The 18828-nt window shown below is 47.1% G+C and overlaps 1 protein-coding gene across 1 annotated transcript in view; it reads right to left on the reverse strand.

The window, feature by feature from the left end:
• Nucleotides 1-18828, reverse strand: part of LOC143793012 (cytochrome P450 3A24-like) — a 101656-nt gene that overhangs the window by 18496 nt on the left and 64332 nt on the right. The window contains exons 9-10 of the mRNA XM_077279564.1: nt 11471-11552; nt 9800-9960 (exon numbers count right to left, since the gene is read on the reverse strand). Coding sequence (XP_077135679.1) covers nt 9800-9960; nt 11471-11552 — 243 coding nt within the window. The remainder of the gene's footprint in view (nt 1-9799; nt 9961-11470; nt 11553-18828) is intronic.

Raw genomic sequence — 18828 nt, forward strand, 5'->3', positions numbered from 1 at the left:
CCGGTCAACAATGTTATCTGATGCCTCTCAGTGCTTGTTCCTGCTTCTAGACTACTACTAGATAAGTTGGACTTTTGTCCATGTTTTGTTTTGCCTATTTGTTCCAGTTCACAGCTGAAGTTTTGTTACTGTGTCTGGAAAGCTCTCGTTGATCAGGGATTGCTACTCTGGCGTTATGAGTTAATGCCAGAGTTTAAGGTAATCTCTGGATGGTGTTTTGTTAGTGTTTTTCTGCTGACCATGAAAGTATACTATCTGTCTTCTGCTATCTAGTAAGCGGACCTCAAATTTGCTAAGACTATTTTCCTGCTGCGTTTGTTGTTTCATCTGAACTCACCGTCATTATATGTGGGGGGCTACTGTCTTCTTTGGAATATTTCTCTAGAGGTGAGCCAGGTCTTATATTTCCCTCTGCTAGCTATTTAGGTCTTAGGCCAGAGCTGGGCATCTAGCGATAAATAGGAAATGCTACCTGGCTATTTCTAGTTGCGCGGCAGGCTTAGTTCATGGTCAGTATAGTTCCATCTTCCGAGAGCTTGTCCCTCTATAGGCTTGCTATGATCTCTGCCTGCAGAGATCATGACAGTTTGACCGGCCTGTAAAGTGTTAAAGACCCAGGTTGAGAAAGGAGAGTTATAAGAAGTCTGCTGAAATTTTTTTTTTTTTTTTTTCCTCCAGTCTGCCTTGCTGCAGTCTTTTCTCTCTCTCTCCTCCTAATCTCTGTATGCTCTGTGTGCACCTGACAATAATGGATCTCCAGAGTGTAACTGCGGGTTTGAATAATCTCATCACGAAAGTACAAAATTTACAAGATTTTGTGGTACATGCTCCGGTATTTGAGCCGAGAATTCCTTTGCCGGAGTTCTTCACAGGGAATAGAGCTAGCTTCCAGAATTTCCGAAATAATTGTAAGCTTTATTTGTCCCTGAAGTCTCGTTCAGCTGGAGACCCTGCTCAGCAGGTTAGGATTGTGATTTCCTTGCTCAGGGGTGACCCTCAAGATTGGGCCTTCTCATTGCCAGCAGGGGATCCTGCGTTACGCGATGTGGATGCGTTTTTTCTGGCCTTGGGCTTGCTTTATGAGGAACCTCATTTGGAACTTCAGGCAGAAAAAACTTTGATGGCACTATCTCAGGGGCAAGACGAAGCTGAAGTTTTCTGCCAAAAATTCCGTAAATGGTCTGTGCTTACTCAGTGGAATGAGTGCGCCTTGGCGGCAACTTTCAGAGAAGGTCTCTCTGATGCCGTTAAGGATGTTATGGTGGGGTTCCCTTTGCCTGCAGGTCTGAATGAGTCCATGACAATGGCTATTCAGATTGATAGGCGTCTGCGGGAGCGCAAACCGGTGCACCATCTGGCGGTGTCTATGGAAAAGACGCCAGAAAGTATGCAGTGTGATAGAATTCTGTCCAGGAGCGAGCGACAGAATTTTAGACGGAAGAATGGATTGTGTTTCTATTGTGGGGATTCTACTCATGTTATATCAGCATGCTCTAGGCGTACAAAGAAGCTTGATAAGTCTGTTTCCATTAGCACCATTCAGTCTAAGTTTATTTTGTCTGTAACCCTGATTTGCTCTTTGTCATCCATTGCCACGGACGCCTATGTTGACTCTGGCGCCGCTCTGAGTCTTATGGATTGGTCCTTTGCCAATCGTTGTGGTTTTGATTTAGAGCCTTTGGAGACTCTTATTCCTCTGAAGGGGATTGACTCCACCCCATTGGCTAATAATAAACCACAATACTGGACACAAGTAACCATGCGTATCAATCCGGATCACCAGGAGATTATTCGTTTCCTGGTGCTGTATAATTTACATGACGATTTGGTACTGGGATTGCCATGGTTGCAGTCTCACAACCCAGTCTTGGACTGGAGAGCAATGTCTGTGTTGAGCTGGGGATGTAAGGGTATTCATGGGGACGTACCTTTGGTTTCTATTTCGTCGTCCATTCCCTCTGAAGTCCCTGAGTTCCTCTCTGATTATCAAGACGTCTTTGACGAACCCAAGCTTGGGTCGTTACCTCCGCACCGTGAGTGCGATTGTGCCATAGATTTGATACCGGGTTGTAAATATCCAAAGGGTCGTTTGTTTAATTTGTCTGTGCCGGAACATGCTGCTATGCGGGAATATATAAAGGAGTCTTTGGAAAAGGGACATATTCGTCCATCCTCTTCTCCCTTGGGAGCTGGGTTTTTCTTTGTCTCAAAAAAAGACGGCTCTTTGAGACCATGTATTGATTATCGGCTTCTGAATAAGATCACTGTTAAGTATCAATACCCATTGCCATTGCTTACTGATTTGTTTGCTCGTATAGAGGGTGCTAAGTGGTTCTCTAAAATTGATCTTCGTGGGGCGTATAATTTGGTGCGGATCAGGCAGGGGGATGAGTGGAAGACCGCATTTAATACGCCCGAGGGCCACTTTGAGTATTTGGTCATGCCTTTTGGTCTTTCTAATGCCCCTTCAGTTTTCCAGTCTTTTATGCATGATATTTTCCGCGATTTTCTGGATAAATTTATGATAATATATCTGGATGATATTCTGATTTTTTCTGATGACTGGGACTCTCATGTCCAGCAGGTCAGGAGAGTTTTTCAGGTTCTGCGGTCTAATTCTTTATGTGTGAAGGGGTCTAAGTGCGTTTTTGGGGTCCAGAAAATTTCCTTTTTGGGGTATATTTTTTCTCCCTCTTCCATTGATATGGATCCCGTCAAGGTGCAAGCTATTTGTGACTGGACTCAGCCCTCCTCTCTTAAGGGTCTTCAGAGATTTTTGGGCTTTGCCAACTTTTACCGCCGATTTATTGCTGGTTTTTCGGATGTCGTTAAACCACTGACTGATTTGACCAGACAAGGCGCTGATGTTGCTAATTGGTCCCCTCATGCTGTAGAGGCCTTTCAGGAGCTTAAGCGCCGTTTTGCCTCTGCCCCTGTGTTGCGTCAGCCTGATGTGAATCTGCCTTTTCAGGTTGAGGTTGACGCTTCGGAGATCGGAGCTGGGGCAGTGTTGTCGCAGAAAGGTTCCGACTGCTCCGTCATTAGGCCTTGTGCCTTCTTTTCTCGCAAATTTTCGCCCGCAGAGCGGAATTATGATGTTGGGAATCGGGAGCTTTTGGCCATGAAGTGGGCGTTTGAGGAGTGGCGCCATTGGCTCGAGGGGGCTAGACATCAGGTGGTGGTATTGACTGACCACAAAAATTTGATTTATCTTGAGACTGCCAGACGCCTGAATCCTAGACAGGCGCGCTGGTCTTTATTTTTTTCTCGCTTTAATTTTGTGGTGTCATACCTACCGGGTTCTAAGAATGTTAAGGCAGATGCCCTTTCTAGGAGTTTTGACCCGGACTCTCCTGGTAATTCTGAACCCACAGGTATCCTTAGGGAGGGAGTAATTTTGTCGGCCGTTTCTCCTGATCTGCGGCGGTCCTTGCAAGAGTTTCAGGCGGATAGACCGGATCGTTGTCCGCCTGATAGACTGTTTGTTCCGGATGATTGGACCAGCAGAGTCATCTCTGAGGTACATTCTTCTGCATTGGCAGGTCATCCCGGAATTTTTGGTACCAGGGATTTGGTGGCAAGATCCTTCTGGTGGCCTTCTCTGTCACGAGATGTGCGAGTCTTTGTGCAGTCATGTGACGTTTGTGCTCGGGCCAAGTCTTGTAGTTCTCGGGCTAGCGGACTGCTGTTGCCCTTGCCTATTCCTAAGAGGCCTTGGACACACATCTCGATGGATTTTATTTCAGATCTGCCTGTTTCCCAGAAGATGTCTGTCATCTGGGTGGTCTGTGACCGTTTCTCTAAAATGGTCCATTTGGTTCCTCTGCCCAAGTTGCCTTCTTCTTCTGAGTTGGTTCCTCTGTTTTTTCAGAATGTTGTCCGATTGCACGGTATTCCTGAGAATATTGTTTCTGACAGAGGTACCCAATTTGTGTCTAGATTTTGGCGGGCATTCTGTGCTAGGATGGGCATAGATTTGTCTTTTTCGTCTGCTTTTCACCCTCAGACTAATGGCCAGACCGAGCGGACTAATCAGACCCTTGAGACATATCTGAGGTGTTTTGTCTCTGCTGACCAGGATGATTGGGTTGCTTTTTTGCCATTGGCAGAGTTCGCCCTCAATAATCGGGCCAGTTCTTCCACCTTGGTGTCCCCGTTTTTCTGTAATTCGGGGTTTCACCCTCGATTTTCCTCCGGTCAGGTGGAATCCTCGGATTGTCCTGGAGTGGATGCGGTGGTAGAGAGATTGCATCACATTTGGGGGCAGGTTATGGACAATTTGAAGTTGTCCCAGGAGAAGACTCAGCGTTTTGCCAACCGTCATCGTCGTGTTGGTTCTCGGCTTTGTGTTGGAGATTTAGTGTGGTTGTCTTCTCGTTTTGTCCCTATGAGGGTCTCTTCTCCTAAGTTTAAACCTCGGTTCATCGGCCCTTATAGAATATTGGAGATTCTTAATCCTGTTTCTTTCCGTTTGGACCTCCCTGCGTCCTTTTCCATTCATAACGTTTTTCATCGGTCGTTATTGCGCAGGTATGAGGTACCTGTTGTACCTTCAGTTGAGCCTCCTGCTCCGGTGTTGGTTGAGGGTGAGTTGGAGTACGTTGTGGAGAAAATTTTGGACTCTCGTGTTTCCAGACGGAAACTCCAGTATCTGGTCAACTGGAAGGGTTACGGCCAGGAGGATAATTCTTGGGTCAATGCATCTGATGTTCATGCTTCTGATCTTGTTCGTGCCTTCCATAGGGCTCATCCTGGTCGCCCTGGTGGATCTGGTGAGGGTTCGGTGCCCCCTCCTTGAGGGGGGGGTACTGTTGTGAATTTGGATTCTGGGCTCCCCCGGTGGCCGCTTGTGGAATTGGACTTGTCATCCTCTTTCCTGTTTCACCTGATTCCATCAGTAGTGGGTGTCGCTATTTAAGCTCATTTCTCTGGTGGTTTCTTGCCGGTCAACAATGTTATCTGATGCCTCTCAGTGCTTGTTCCTGCTTCTAGACTACTACTAGATAAGTTGGACTTTTGTCCATGTTTTGTTTTGCCTATTTGTTCCAGTTCACAGCTGAAGTTTTGTTACTGTGTCTGGAAAGCTCTCGTTGATCAGGGATTGCTACTCTGGCGTTATGAGTTAATGCCAGAGTTTAAGGTAATCTCTGGATGGTGTTTTGTTAGTGTTTTTCTGCTGACCATGAAAGTATACTATCTGTCTTCTGCTATCTAGTAAGCGGACCTCAAATTTGCTAAGACTATTTTCCTGCTGCGTTTGTTGTTTCATCTGAACTCACCGTCATTATATGTGGGGGGCTACTGTCTTCTTTGGAATATTTCTCTAGAGGTGAGCCAGGTCTTATATTTCCCTCTGCTAGCTATTTAGGTCTTAGGCCAGAGCTGGGCATCTAGCGATAAATAGGAAATGCTACCTGGCTATTTCTAGTTGCGCGGCAGGCTTAGTTCATGGTCAGTATAGTTCCATCTTCCGAGAGCTTGTCCCTCTATAGGCTTGCTATGATCTCTGCCTGCAGAGATCATGACAGAGAAGTACCTTGTCCCCATTTGTCCTGCCAGACCTCTGGCTGCTCCATCAAATTTAACTGGCCTGCCTCCCGCTTATTGGACTTTCATGGATGTCTTCGATAAAAAGGAGGTGGAGACACTACCACTACAAAGGTCAGAATCGGATACACCAGGAGGACGAATGGAAACCTGCCTTTAATACCATTATGAATATCGTGTAATGCTGTTTTGGTTTTGTAATGCGCTGCAGTCTTGCAAGAACTGGTGAACGATATCTTTCAAGACCTTCTCTATTTGTATGTTGTTTACCTGGACAATATGTTAGGGTTCTATCCCGATTTGCCCACACACAGGAGGGATGGTCGCCAGGTTCTGCAGAGGCTGAGGAAGAATCGTTTGTACGCAAGTTAGAAAAATGTGTCTTCCAACAAACCTCTCTTCCATTCCTTGGGTGTATCATCTCTGAGACAAGATGGACCCAACAAGGTATCCGCTGTTTTGAAATGGCCTCGATCTGATGGTCTGAGGGTTCCTCAAATTTGATAGTTACTATTGCCAGTTCATTCCGCATTTCTCCTCTTGGACCACTCCAGTCTCAGCCCTGACTTGAAAGGGTGCCAAAACCAGAGTTGGACTCCGGAGGTTGAAAGTGTCCTTAAAGCAGGCCTTCGCATCCGCTTCTGTGCTGCACCGACCGGACAATAATAAGCAGATATTTTTCTCTTCCTCCAATGCCGGAGCCGTCCTCACCTAGATGTCTCCTTCCGGCCATATGTTGATCTGCGATTTCTTCTCTAAAGCCTCCTCTGCTCCAGAACACAACTACTCAATGAGCAATTGGGAACTGTTGGTGATAAAACTGGTTCTGGAGAAGTGACGCTTTCTACTTGATGGAGCAGATCAACCTGTGATTATCTATACAGACCACAAGAACTTGGCCTACCTGCAGTCTGCACAGAGTCTAAATCCTGTGAAGACAGGTGGTCTTTGTTCTTTGCCCTCTTTGATTTTGTCTTACACTTGTGGCCAGCAGACAAGAACATGAAAGCGGAGGTGCTTTCTTGGTCTTTTCTGTCTTCTGACCAGGAGGAGGAGCCTCAGAGCATCCTTGAACCATCCAAGATGCTTACTGTCGCTCCACTGGACTTGTCTCGGGTCCCACCTTGAAAAATCTTTATCACCATTTTAAGAAGCCGGTGCTTTACTGGGGTAACTCATACAAACTGGTTGGTCATGCCGGACAGGAGAAAACAGCTCTTCTCACTTCATGCACTATTGGTGGCCATCAAGTATATTGCGGATTTAGATTAAGACTCTGAAACAGATTCCGACCGGCCAATTACTTTCCTTGCCCATACCATTCGCTCCTTGGCAGTATATTGCAATGGACTTAGCATTGATCTTCCAGTACCATCCAGAAGTAGCAGCATCTGGGTAGTTGTGGATTGCATCTTTAAAATGGCCCAATTTACTCTGCTCTCTGGTCTCCCGTCTACTCCTGTGCATGCCGAGAAGTTCATTCAACATACTTTTCACCTCCATATTGTCTCTGATAGAGGAGTCCAGTATACATCTTGATTCTGGAAAGCTACCTGCAAACTACTGAACTTTAAAACTCTCTTCAGCCTACCATTCGCAGTCCAATGGTCACGTAGAGTAGGTTAATCAAATAATGACCAACTACCTGTGGCATTTTGTTAGTGCTCACCACAGTGATTGGGCCAAATACCTGCCTTGGGATGAATTCTCGCACAATAACCATGTGAATGAATCTTCAACTAAATCTCCATTTTTCGTGTTGTACTGTCAACACCCCAATATTCCGTTTCCTGTGTCTGCTATCACTGACATTCCTGCTGCTGAAACTTTCCTAAAGGGCTTCACTAAGATCTGGGGGGACACCAAGACCTCTTTAATGAAATCTTGTAAACTGATGAAGAGACCCAGACAAGAAATGCCTGGATCCACCTCTTTTGTCAAAATTTGCCCGTCTCAAGTTACCCTCGTATAAACTGGATCCTCGCTTCATCTGTCCATTCGAGGTTCTCAAACAGATTAATGCTTTAGCTTACAAACTCATACTCCCAGCCTCTCTGCAAATCCTCAATTCATTTCACGTGACTCTCCTCAAGCCTGTTGTCTTTAGTTCCTTCTTCAAGGACTCAGGTTACCACTCCTGCTCCTGTCAGCACTGAAGATGTGTTCAAGGTAGAGAATATCCTAGCCACTAAGAGTGTAAGAAGAAAATCCTTTTTTATTGTTGATTGGAAGGTGCTCGGTCCAGAGGAGAGGTCATGGAAGCCCAGGGAGAACATCAATGCCCTCTCCTCCTGGAGAGATTTCCAGGGACGTGGACTTACTGCTGCAATCCCCTTCCTACTCCTCCTGCTACCTGGGGTCTGCGCACAGCTCACAGATCCACAGGCACCGTGCTTAGGAACCTTGCGCAATCCTGTTCTCTTAAAGGAATAGCGCATGCCATCCTAAAATGTCCCCAGTCACTGGATGGGAGTCACTTATTATTTAAGGCACCTCCACCTGTTTAGAGGTGCCTTAGCAATGTGTTTACACTGCTTATTGCATGCTTGCTAGTTCTCAAGTCCACTGTTCTAAGTTTTGCTACCTGCACCAGCCAGTGCCTGCCTGTATACCAGCAGTATCAGCCTGTGCCTGCTTGTTTAGCAGCCATTCCCACCAGCACCTGAGGTTTCTATGATCCTTCTGTACTTACCTGCACCTGTTGAGCTCTCCTACTGGGCTGATCCTGCTTTCTGCCCCTTGAGGGTCCGCTGACAAGCATCTGTGGTCTGTCCTAGTGTAGCACCTGGAGTCCATCTGGAGGCAAGTCTAACCTCACCATCAGGGGCTCTGGTGAAGAGTCAGGTGTTCACCTAGTTATGCCCCTCCAGGTTCTCCTCGGACCACGGCACAGTGATTCCACCACTCACATTACACACTTTATGAAAATGTGTACTGTAATCACAGTTTTGATACTTTAAATGTATCTGTCACGAGAGTTTTGCTACCTCATCTGAGTGCAGCACTTGTGACACAATCAGAGTTTTTAGATGTGGCAGAGCTCAGAAAACTGTCCCCAATCACAACACAGCTTTATGTGTACTGTTGTGAATTCCGTTCTCAGGCTCCCTCCTGTGGTCGTGAATGGTACTTTGTTGAGTTCTGTTCGTGGGCTCCCTCTGGTGGCTTTGAGTGATACTGCTGGTCTTTAGCTGGCTCCAGCTGCCTCGTTTTCTGCTATGCTGGCTTCCTATTTAACTCCACCTAGATCTTTACTTGTTGCCAGCTGTCGTTGTATTCAGTATTGGTTCAGATCTCTCTGGGACTTCTCTTGTGACCTGTCTCCTCCAGGAGAAGCTAAGTTCATGCTAGCTCATTTTTGCTCATTGCTTTTGGAAAATGTTTCTCGGTATATGATAAGTTCAGTCCAGCTTGCTTATATGCTATTTTCTTGCTAGCTGGAAGCTCTGGGGAGCGGAGTTGCTCCCTCACATCGTGAGTCGGTGTGGGGGTCTTTTGTATTCTCTGCATGGATATTTTTGTAATATTTTATACTGACCGCACAGTTACCTTGCTATTCTTCCTATTTAGTATTAGTGGGCCTCTTTTGCTAAAACCTGTTTTCATTCCTATGTTTGTATTTTCCTCTTAACTCACCGTCATTATTTGTGTGGGGCTGCTATTACTTTGGGGAAATTTCTCTGAGGCAAGTGAGGCTTTGTTTCTCTCTAGGGGTAGCTAGCTCTCAGGCTGTGAAGAGGCGTCTAGGGAGAGTTAGGTACGCTCCACGGCTGCCTATAGTGTGTGTGATAGGATCAGGGTTGCGGTCAGTAAAGTTCCCACATCCCCAGAGCTTGTCCTATATTTTTGGTTTACCTATCAGGTCTGTTCAAGTGTTCCTAACCACCAGGATCATAACAGTGTACATTGTCTATTGACAGTAAACTGCTGCTAATCAGAGGAGGTGGCGTGGTCAGAGCTCACTGCCTTGTAGTCCAGGCAGTGATAATCTCCTGGTGGCGAAACATTCATTGTATGGAAACGACAGCACACAGTATAATAAGTGACACATCTCTGAAATCTGTGTGGTTCAGCCCCTACGCCATGCTGCCCTCAGATTTCATAGCAAAAATCTGCTGACAGATTCTCTTTAACTCTCAATTTATCTATTTAGATTTTCTATTTAAGCCTTAAGCTTCTCATACACCAAAAGACATTGAACATTATGTATAATACTGCACCATTTAATGTCATTATTCCATAGCACTATTACCTTATTGGGAAGAAAGATGTCAATTTCCTCCTGAAGTTTGGTTTGGACATCTGGATGAGTTGCCAAATTGTAAGCCAGAAACATGAGTGTAGTGCTGGTGGTCTCATAACCAGCCATAATGAAGATAAGTCCCTGAGCCATAATTTCAGTGTCTGTCAATTCTATTAAATAAATACAATATGAAGTTTGATACAACCATTTTACATATGAGAGGGCGAACAGTGTGAAATGAGTAGTGCATCAAAGACAAAAATGCATATTTGCTGACCTATGCACTAAGTTGAGGACACTTAGATGGTAGACTAAAGTGAAAGACAGTGGGTTATATTCACACTAGTCAATAAAAAGACAGAAAAGTAAAAACACACTGGTTAATTGTTAAAGACGTTTTCTACACACTCGTTATCATATTGCAACACCAAGAAGGAAAAGTCGTGGAATTATGGAAATCACATGATCAATAGACATGGTAATGATATATGCAAATGATGAAAGAAATGGAAACATTTTTAAAACATCGTAATTTGTTTATTTTCGAATGTGAGCACTGCGTGTAGACATAAAGTCACTTACACGTCTTGGTTGTTATCAATGAGATTACTATTAATAGTCTGAGACATGTTCTGACATGCTATATATTAATACAGTTAATTTAGTGAAAAAATGTACAATTGGTGGAGAAAATTTGAACTTGACGGACCTAGGTCATTTTTCAACCTATGTAAGTATTTAATTAATGCTGACTTAATTTGGGCAAATTATCAAGATCTGCTGCTGGCAGCTCCCTTTGCAGTTACTGACTAATGATGTCCTTGTTGTGTTCCATTAGATACAAGTCCAGAGATGCTCAAACCATGGAAGTCAAAAGTTGCTGCAGCACCTTTGCTCACAGCAGCACAAGCAACATGTGACCTGGCGTTGTCATGTTGAAAAATGGCTCCTGGGACACTTTGGTGAAATGGACATATCATTGGTTCAACACCAAATCAATATACCGCCGAGCTGCAAGTGTTCCTGGAATGAAGACCAGATGGGTCTGTCTACTTTACATTATGCCACTGCACACCAAAATTTTAGGAGTGGACCCAAGATGATGTTCCATCATGAAGAACACTTTATGACCTTGCCAACATGAACTCCAGACCATTTTATGGCTATAATTGCTTACAAGAAAAAATTGTGACTCCTTGCTCAAGAGGATAGAATCTATTCCAGCCTTCAGTGCTGTCTTTTTCTGCATCATGATTGCCTTTTAGAAGTCAATGAAACACATATAGCTGGACTTCTTGCTCGTAACCCAATATAAGTCTAAATGTGTCACCACTACCTGCAGCGTGACCGAACTTATTTTCTATACATCTTGGATGGCATTGGTTGGCAATAGCAAAAAGAGCTGCCAGCCACAAATCTTGATGATTTGTGTGTCCAAGTGCATTCAGTGTGGCAGACCATACCTCACTAAACCATTAATAACCTTGCTGACAGCAGCCAAGACATGTAAGAGTGAGAATTTCTGCATGTGGTGCTCATACATGATTCTGAGTAAATCAAGATGTTTTGAAAATAGTTTCCATTATTTTTATCATTAACATGTATTTCAAACCTGTTATTTCCATAATTGGTGGTGTTTTATGTGGGGGAGTGCATATTACAGAAAGTCAATCTTCATACCTTTATAACCATGATCTGACCCTCCTGTACTGTTGTCTTTAGATTGAGCATCTACCATGAGTTGTAGGAAATCTACTCGATCCTGAAAGACCAGATAAAAGATCAGAGCAAGCAAAGTTCCAAAATACGATATTTGGAATCTTTTGCATTCCACTATAGTACTATATCTCAGACAATTTAGCGACTACTTTTATGACTTGACATATTACAGTATGATACATTAACTCCTGCCTTTCTCTTAATACAGATATTTCAAAATCAGTTTGAGCTCAAAACAGAAAAACATCAAATTTTGATTACTCAAATATGGTGGCAGGGGGTACAAGAGAATCTCTTCACATATTTCCCAGTTGAGGAGAAACGTTCCCTCTTAGACCCCACTCCAGAGCCTCTCACCTAGCCACATCAGTTCTCATGCTTCACACTGATGTAAGAGGGTGAACTGTAGCCCCACTGAGAGGGCACTAGGACCCTGTGGTTTTTGCTTGCTGCAGCAGAGGACAGACCCTGCAAAACTCCCGGAGACAATGTGTGCTGGGGGATGGGGTCTGGTGTCTCGTGTGTAAAGTGAAACAAGGAAGTGAGAGCTGAGAGAGAGAGGCGGGAAGAAAAGGCAGAAGCTGCTGTGATATAGAAAGAGACTGGACTGTGTGTGGATTTTACTGCGAGTGTGTTGGAGAAAAAGAAGCTTATGAGAGTCTTTCCGTTGCTAACGTTTTCCTGGAGAAAAACTAACCTTTTGTTCAACTCTGGAGAGACCTTTTGTTGCTAACGTTTTCTGGAGAGGAGCTAACCTTTATTTTGAAAGACTGAAACTTTACTGCAAACCCACTACGTATTTGAGAGTCTGTGGAATCCCTGTGCATTTAGTGGAGAAACAAGTTTGGACAGACTGCTGATATAGAGATGGACGGGTTGTTGTGGAAGCATTCCTAGGAGCTACAGAAGAAGAGACAACATCGTTAGGCCACTAACTAAGTCCCCGGCGTTTGGGCTCGGCATCGACCGACAAGACAAGAGGAGCTTGCTGTAACTTATTGGCGCTGAAGATATGGACTGGCTGCAGCCTGTGCAGATTCCTGCCTGAGGGGAGATCTATCTCAGGATATGGTACCAATAGTTATAGATACCCGGGTATCTCTGCTCAGAGTGTTTAATTGTTACTTAGAGGTGTATCTTATATTAGAGTTGTGAAGTTATACTCAGTGTGCCGTTCCAGGGGCTCCCTTGACAACACTACATTCAATTTACACTTGTTCCTGTTTTTCAGTTGCCCTGTTAGGTAAATTTCTTATTAGTCTGTTGTAGCATACAGTTCTCAGGAGACCTTGGAGTGGCACAGTGATTTCAGCTGCTGCTGAGCTAGTGTATCTTTGGGGTGCATCTGCCTTAATATTCTCCATATTACTTTTATTATTTTGCCTTTGAGTAAATACCGTTGGAGATTTCCGCCTTGGTCTTGGTTTGTGACTCACTGGATCTTATTCGGACCTCTGGTCATTACATTTTTGGCGTAGTCGGCAGGATCCAGTGTTTGTCATGGACGGGGGCGAGGGTGGAAATGACCCCGCTGTATCCGCATCCTCCTCGGGGGTTGGGGTTCCCCTGGCAGCCGCGGCGACTCCGGGAGGGTATGTGCCTGTAGGAGCTTTACTTCAGCACATGCTGAAATACGATGGGCGCAATATGGCGTTGCAAGATTGGGCTGAGAGAATCCGGAGTATTCTGCGCATGTGTAATTTGACCCCCGCGTTACGCGCTGAGCTGGCATTAAATGCACTGGAGGGTGATATTAGGCGTATGGTGATGGTGCGCCCAGAATCAGAGAGGGATACGTTAGAAAAGATTTTGGAACTGTTAGAGGGGAGTTTGGGGGCCGAGCGCGTGTGGCCCAGCTTCGGTCCCTATTCTTTAATCGTCCCCAGAGAGAGTGTGAGTCCCTGATGCAGTACTCTAATATCTTGCAAGAGACGCTGAATGAGATGCAGCGACTAGACCAGGTGGCCATGGGGGCGTTCCGGGAGGTAGACCGCTTGCTCCGGGATCAATTCATCACCGGTTTAGCTAATAGACTTCTCCGGGACAAACTGTTGGAAATGGCCCGGGCTGCACCAGAATTATCCTTCTGGCAGATTTACCGAGCTGCAGTGGAAAGAGAAGAGAAATCTGCCCATGTGCCCGAGGGGTCAGTGAACAGTGCCCAGCTGGAGGAAGGTGGGTCATCAGGGTCAGGGGGAGAGGGGCAGGTGAGCGTGGTACAAGCTTTGCATGCTGAGGTGAAGGAGTTGAAGCTGAAATTGTCTCAACTGACAGTTGATCCCGCCTCTACCCCCTCACGGGGGCCTCCTGCCCCACCCCCTGGAACGGTGACCCCACAGACGGCCAGGTCGTCCTATCAGAATGAGTCAAGCCCTCGTCCACGAGGAGCAATCACCTGCTGGAAGTGTGGGCGCCAGGGACACATCTCTCGTTACTGCCGGACGCTTGCAGCCCCAGAAACCCCATCGCCGGCTTTAAACTTCCGGCCGCTGCCATGAGAGGGCAAGCAGCAGCGGCCCCACCCACACAAAGCCCTCGACGGAATGAGCAAGATTTGTTTGCATGTAGTCCAGTGATAGAAGCAGAGTTTGAAGGGCGGAAGATGAGGTGCTTGGTTGACACGGGATCCGAATGTACTATAATGCCACTAGAAGTATATGAGAGATACTTCAGTCGACTAGTGATTCCAGAGGATGGCCGAGTGATACGACTGACCGCCGCAAATAATGGTCAACTGTCAGTCAAGGGAATCATGTGGATGCAACTAAAAATGTTTGGTCAAGAGCTGGGGCAGAAAGGGGTAGTACTGGTGGATCACCCCCCTAGAAGAGGGATGGAAGTGACGCTCGGAATGAACGTGCTGCGAGACTTGAATCACCAGATGTATGCCAGTGAAGGACCCCGATACTGGGCCCGTGCGAGAAGACACTGACCCACACAGAGAATTCTACACCGTCTAGTGCTGAGTTGCGACTTACCGAAAAGTGCGGTCCCAGGTGGCCGGGTGGGCCGGGTCCGAGTGCCATCGAGGGCCCCGATCCTGCTGGGACCAAGACAAGAGGAACTCTTAATGCTGCCTGTGGGAGCTGCACAGAGATTGAATGGGCTTGAAGTGCTACTTGAGCCCGCCCGAGAGGGTTCCTCATTTGCCAAGGTACATGTGGCCCGGTCTCTGGCGATTGTGAAGAATGGACGAGTGCCGGTCCGATGCATCAATGTTTTAGATGAAGCTGTTGCAATTCCCGCTGGAACCATACTGGCTGAACTGTTCGTGCCGGCAGAAAAGGTGCCGGAAAATGCAGGATTCGAACTGCGACCAGACCAACAGTCGTCCTGGACCTTTGCGGTCGAGGTAGGCCGGACTGAGCCTCCTACGGAGGAATGGAATGGTCATGTGATCATGGAGCAGATGGGAGTGGATCGGAAGAAGCTGACCCCCGTGCAGTTGGAGAGAGTTTTGTGGGAACATCAAGAGACCTTTTCCCGACATGGAGAGGACTTCGGGTGTACCCAGATGATTGAGCATGAGATTCCAACGGGGGATACTCCACCCATTAGAGAAAGATATCGTCAAATTCCTCCAGCGCTTTATCAAGAGGTGAAGAGCATGGTGGCCAGTATGCTGGACAACCAAGTGATCCGAGAGAGCCGAAGTCCCTGGGCGGCCCCTGTAGTCTTGGTCCGCAAGAAGGATGGGACACTCCGATTTTGTGTGGACAATTGAATGCCCACACCGTACGGGACGCATATCCTTTACCCCGTATTGAAGAATCCCTGTCGGCCCTGGGTCGGGCCAAGTATTTCTCAACGTTGGATTTGGTAAGCGGGTACTGGCAGGTCCCAATGGCTGAAAAAGATCGGGCCAAGACGGCGTTTGTCTTGCCAATGGGGCTCTTTGAGTTCAACCGGATGCCCTTTGGCCTCACTACCGCCCCGGGAACCTTCCAACGCCTGATGGAACATTGCTTGGGCGATCTAAATTTTGAATCAGTCCTGATATATCTAGACGACATTGTGGTGTTTGGAACCTCATTTGAAGATCATCTGGAGAAGCTGCGTCAAGTTCTCCGGCGGCTCAAGAGCTACGGCCTGAAAATAAAGCCAAAAAAATGTCAACTGTTACGAAACCAGATTGAATATTTGGGGCATCTGGTGACCCCGGACGGGATACTACCTTTAGACAGTAAGATCAAGGCGGTACAAGAGTGGCCACCTCCTTGTGACCTGCGAGAAGTGCGGGCCTTCCTGGGCCTAGCAGGATACTATCGGCGGTTTGTGCCTAAATTATCACAAGTGGTGAGTCCCTTGAATGAACTTTTGAGAGGGACAGCGCTGGGTCCTCGAAATCGCCCCATTCCATGGGGGCCCCTACAGAAAAAGGCATTTGATGAAGTGAAAACCGCCCTAACGAGTGCCCCATTGCTGGCCTACGCCCGGTTTGACACCCCTTTTTTGTTGTATACCGACGGTAGTCTCCATGGGTTGGGGGCAGTACTAGCACAGGTGCAGGACGGCCGAGAGCGAGTGATTTCTTATGGCAGCAGATCTTTAAGAGACTCAGAGCGAAATCCGGCTAACTACAGCTCATTCCGGCTGGAATTGCTGGCCCTGGTGTGGGCAATGACAGAACGCTTCGCCGAGTATCTAACAGGAGCTGAGGTGCTAGTCATGACAGATAACAACCCGCTAGCTCACTTAGAGAATGCAAAACTGGGAGCGTTAGAGCAGCGGTGGGTCGCCAGACTAGCCAAGTTCAATTACCGCATTAAATTACGCTCTGGTCGAGAAAACGGCAATGCAGATGCATTGTCAAGAGTGCCCCTTGGGTCATCAGGGGAAGATGTTGACGAACAACTTGAGGATACTGAAACTCCAGCTTTGGGGCAGATACCTATCTTCCAAAGTGTGGTACACTCAAGTGGGGTGGCCACCGGGATGCCCTGTGTCCTGGGTAAAACATCCTCAGATTGGACAAGAGTCCAGGATGAGTGTCCGGACGTTGCACTTGTGCGCCGTTGGGTACAAAACAAGGCCTGGCCCAGTGCAGAGGACAAGGCTCAGTTGTCCATGGAAGGGATGAAACTCCTTCGACAATGGGATAAATTGTGTGTGGAACAAGGTCTTTTGTATCGTAAGGTGTACCTGCCATCGGAGCTGCAGCATCGGTACCAACTGATAATTCCTGTGGGGATGGGTCCAGTGGTCGCTCGTGAGGCGCATGAGAAGGGGGCCCATTTTGGAAGTGAAAAGACACTTCAGTGGTTGCAGCGAGTCCTCTACTGCCCTGAGTTGGGAGGGATGGTGGCTGACGCGTGTCGGCAGTGCCGAATTTGTGGGCTCAACAAAAGCCCTGAGCAGCGGGCTCCCACACAGTCTATTAAGACTTCAGCTCCACTGGAGCTACTCATGATTGACTACGTGTTGATAGGGTACTCTACGTCAGGGTACTCCTATTGCCTGGTGATGACAGATCACTTTACCAAGTATGCTGTAGCGGTGCCGACAAGAGATCAGACGGCCAAGTCGGCGGCTGAGGCAGTGTGCCGACATTTCTTCCAAGTGTTCGGGTGTCCGCAGAGAATACATTCAGATCAAGGGGCCTGCTTTCAGGGGACGCTGATGAAAGAGTTGCACCAGCTCTATGGTATCGAGCAGTCGAGAACAACGCCTTACCACCCTCAGGGTAACGGGGCGTGTGAGCGTTTTAATCGGACCTTGTTGCAAATGTTGAGGTCCTTAGAGAGTCAGCAACAGACGTGCTGGCCTGAGTATCTCCCCGAATTGATGTGGGCTTACAATAATAGGGTGCACAGTACTACTGGTTACTCACCACACATGTTGATGTTTGGTAGACCTGGCCGAGACATTGAGGATTTGAACATGCCAGATCCCTCCTCTGCCCCCCCTCGGACTGCATCCGAGTGGGTACGAGAGCATCGGCGGCGGTTGAGGGTGGTGCATCAGGTGGTGGGCGACCGCCTTCGCCAGGTGGTCCATAGGGACACGCGACCTGTACAAACAGAGCTGTTCTCTCCGGGAGACAGAGTGTTGGTGAGGACAAAACGACGGTCAGGAAAGCTGAGTGACCGATGGGAGGCGATACCGTATCTGATAAAAAAACAGGTGAACCCTGAGATTCCAGTGTACGAGGTCGAACCGGTGGGGACAGGGGGGGCCAACCCGTAATTTCCATCGTAACATGTTACAACGGTGCTGGTTTGAAGATTCGGCGCCTACCCCCCTAGAGCCAGAGGTCATGTTCCAAGGGGCGGGAACTCTGAATGATCTTGAGTTTGATGGTGTACTTACTCCTGCGCCTGCTTATTTGCCCCCTGTGACCGATCTTGAGTTTGATGGTGTGCTTACTCCTGCACCTGCTTATTTGCCCCCTGTGACCGATCTGACCTCGGGTGATGAGAATGTTGGGGATATGGAGGATGTTGTTGAGGAGAGTGCATCAGGTCAACTGCTTGGGCCTGACGCTGTATCACAGGACATCGAGCCGCAGGAGGAGACAACTCCACTTGCGCCCACTAACACGACCACGGAAGAGACTTTAGCTCCCTCTAAGGTTGCACCTGCTGATGTAGGACTCAGGAGAACTACACGATCTACGGCAGGAATACCGCCTCAGCGATATGCTCAAGATGAATTTGAGTGGGAAGGTATGTCGAGGACGCCAACCTCTAGTGGGGTGGCATGTAAGAGGGTGAACTGTAGCCCCACTGAGAGGGCACTAGGACCCTGTGGTTTTTGCTTGCTGCAGCTAACCTTTATTTTGAAAGACTGAAACTTTACTGCAAACCCACTACGTATTTGAGAGTCTGTGGAATCCCTGTGCATTTAGTGGAGAAACAAGTTTGGACAGACTGCTGATATAGAGACGGACGGGTTGTTGTGGAAGCATTCCTAGGAGCTACAGAAGAAGAGACAACATCGTTAGGCCACTAACTAAGTCCCCGGCGTTTGGGCTTGGCATCGACCGACAAGACAAGAGGAGCTTGCTGTAACTTATTGGCGCTGAAGATATGGACTGGCTGCAGCCTGTGCAGATTCCTGCCTGAGGGGAGATCTATCTCAGGATACGGTACCAATAGTTATAGATACCCGGGTATCTCTGCTCAGAGTGTTTAATTGTTACTTAGAGGTGTATCTTATATTAGAGTTGTGAAGTTATACTCAGTGTGCCGTTCCAGGGGCTCCCTTGACAACACTACATTCAATTTACACTTGTTCCTGTTTTTCAGTTGCCCTGTTAGGTAAATTTCTTATTAGTCTGTTGTAGCATACAGTTCTCAGGAGACCTTGGAGTGGCACAG

The sequence above is a fragment of the Ranitomeya variabilis genome, chromosome 1 (genome assembly GCF_051348905.1).
Source record: "Ranitomeya variabilis isolate aRanVar5 chromosome 1, aRanVar5.hap1, whole genome shotgun sequence".
Classification (NCBI taxonomy): Eukaryota; Metazoa; Chordata; class Amphibia; order Anura; family Dendrobatidae; genus Ranitomeya; species Ranitomeya variabilis.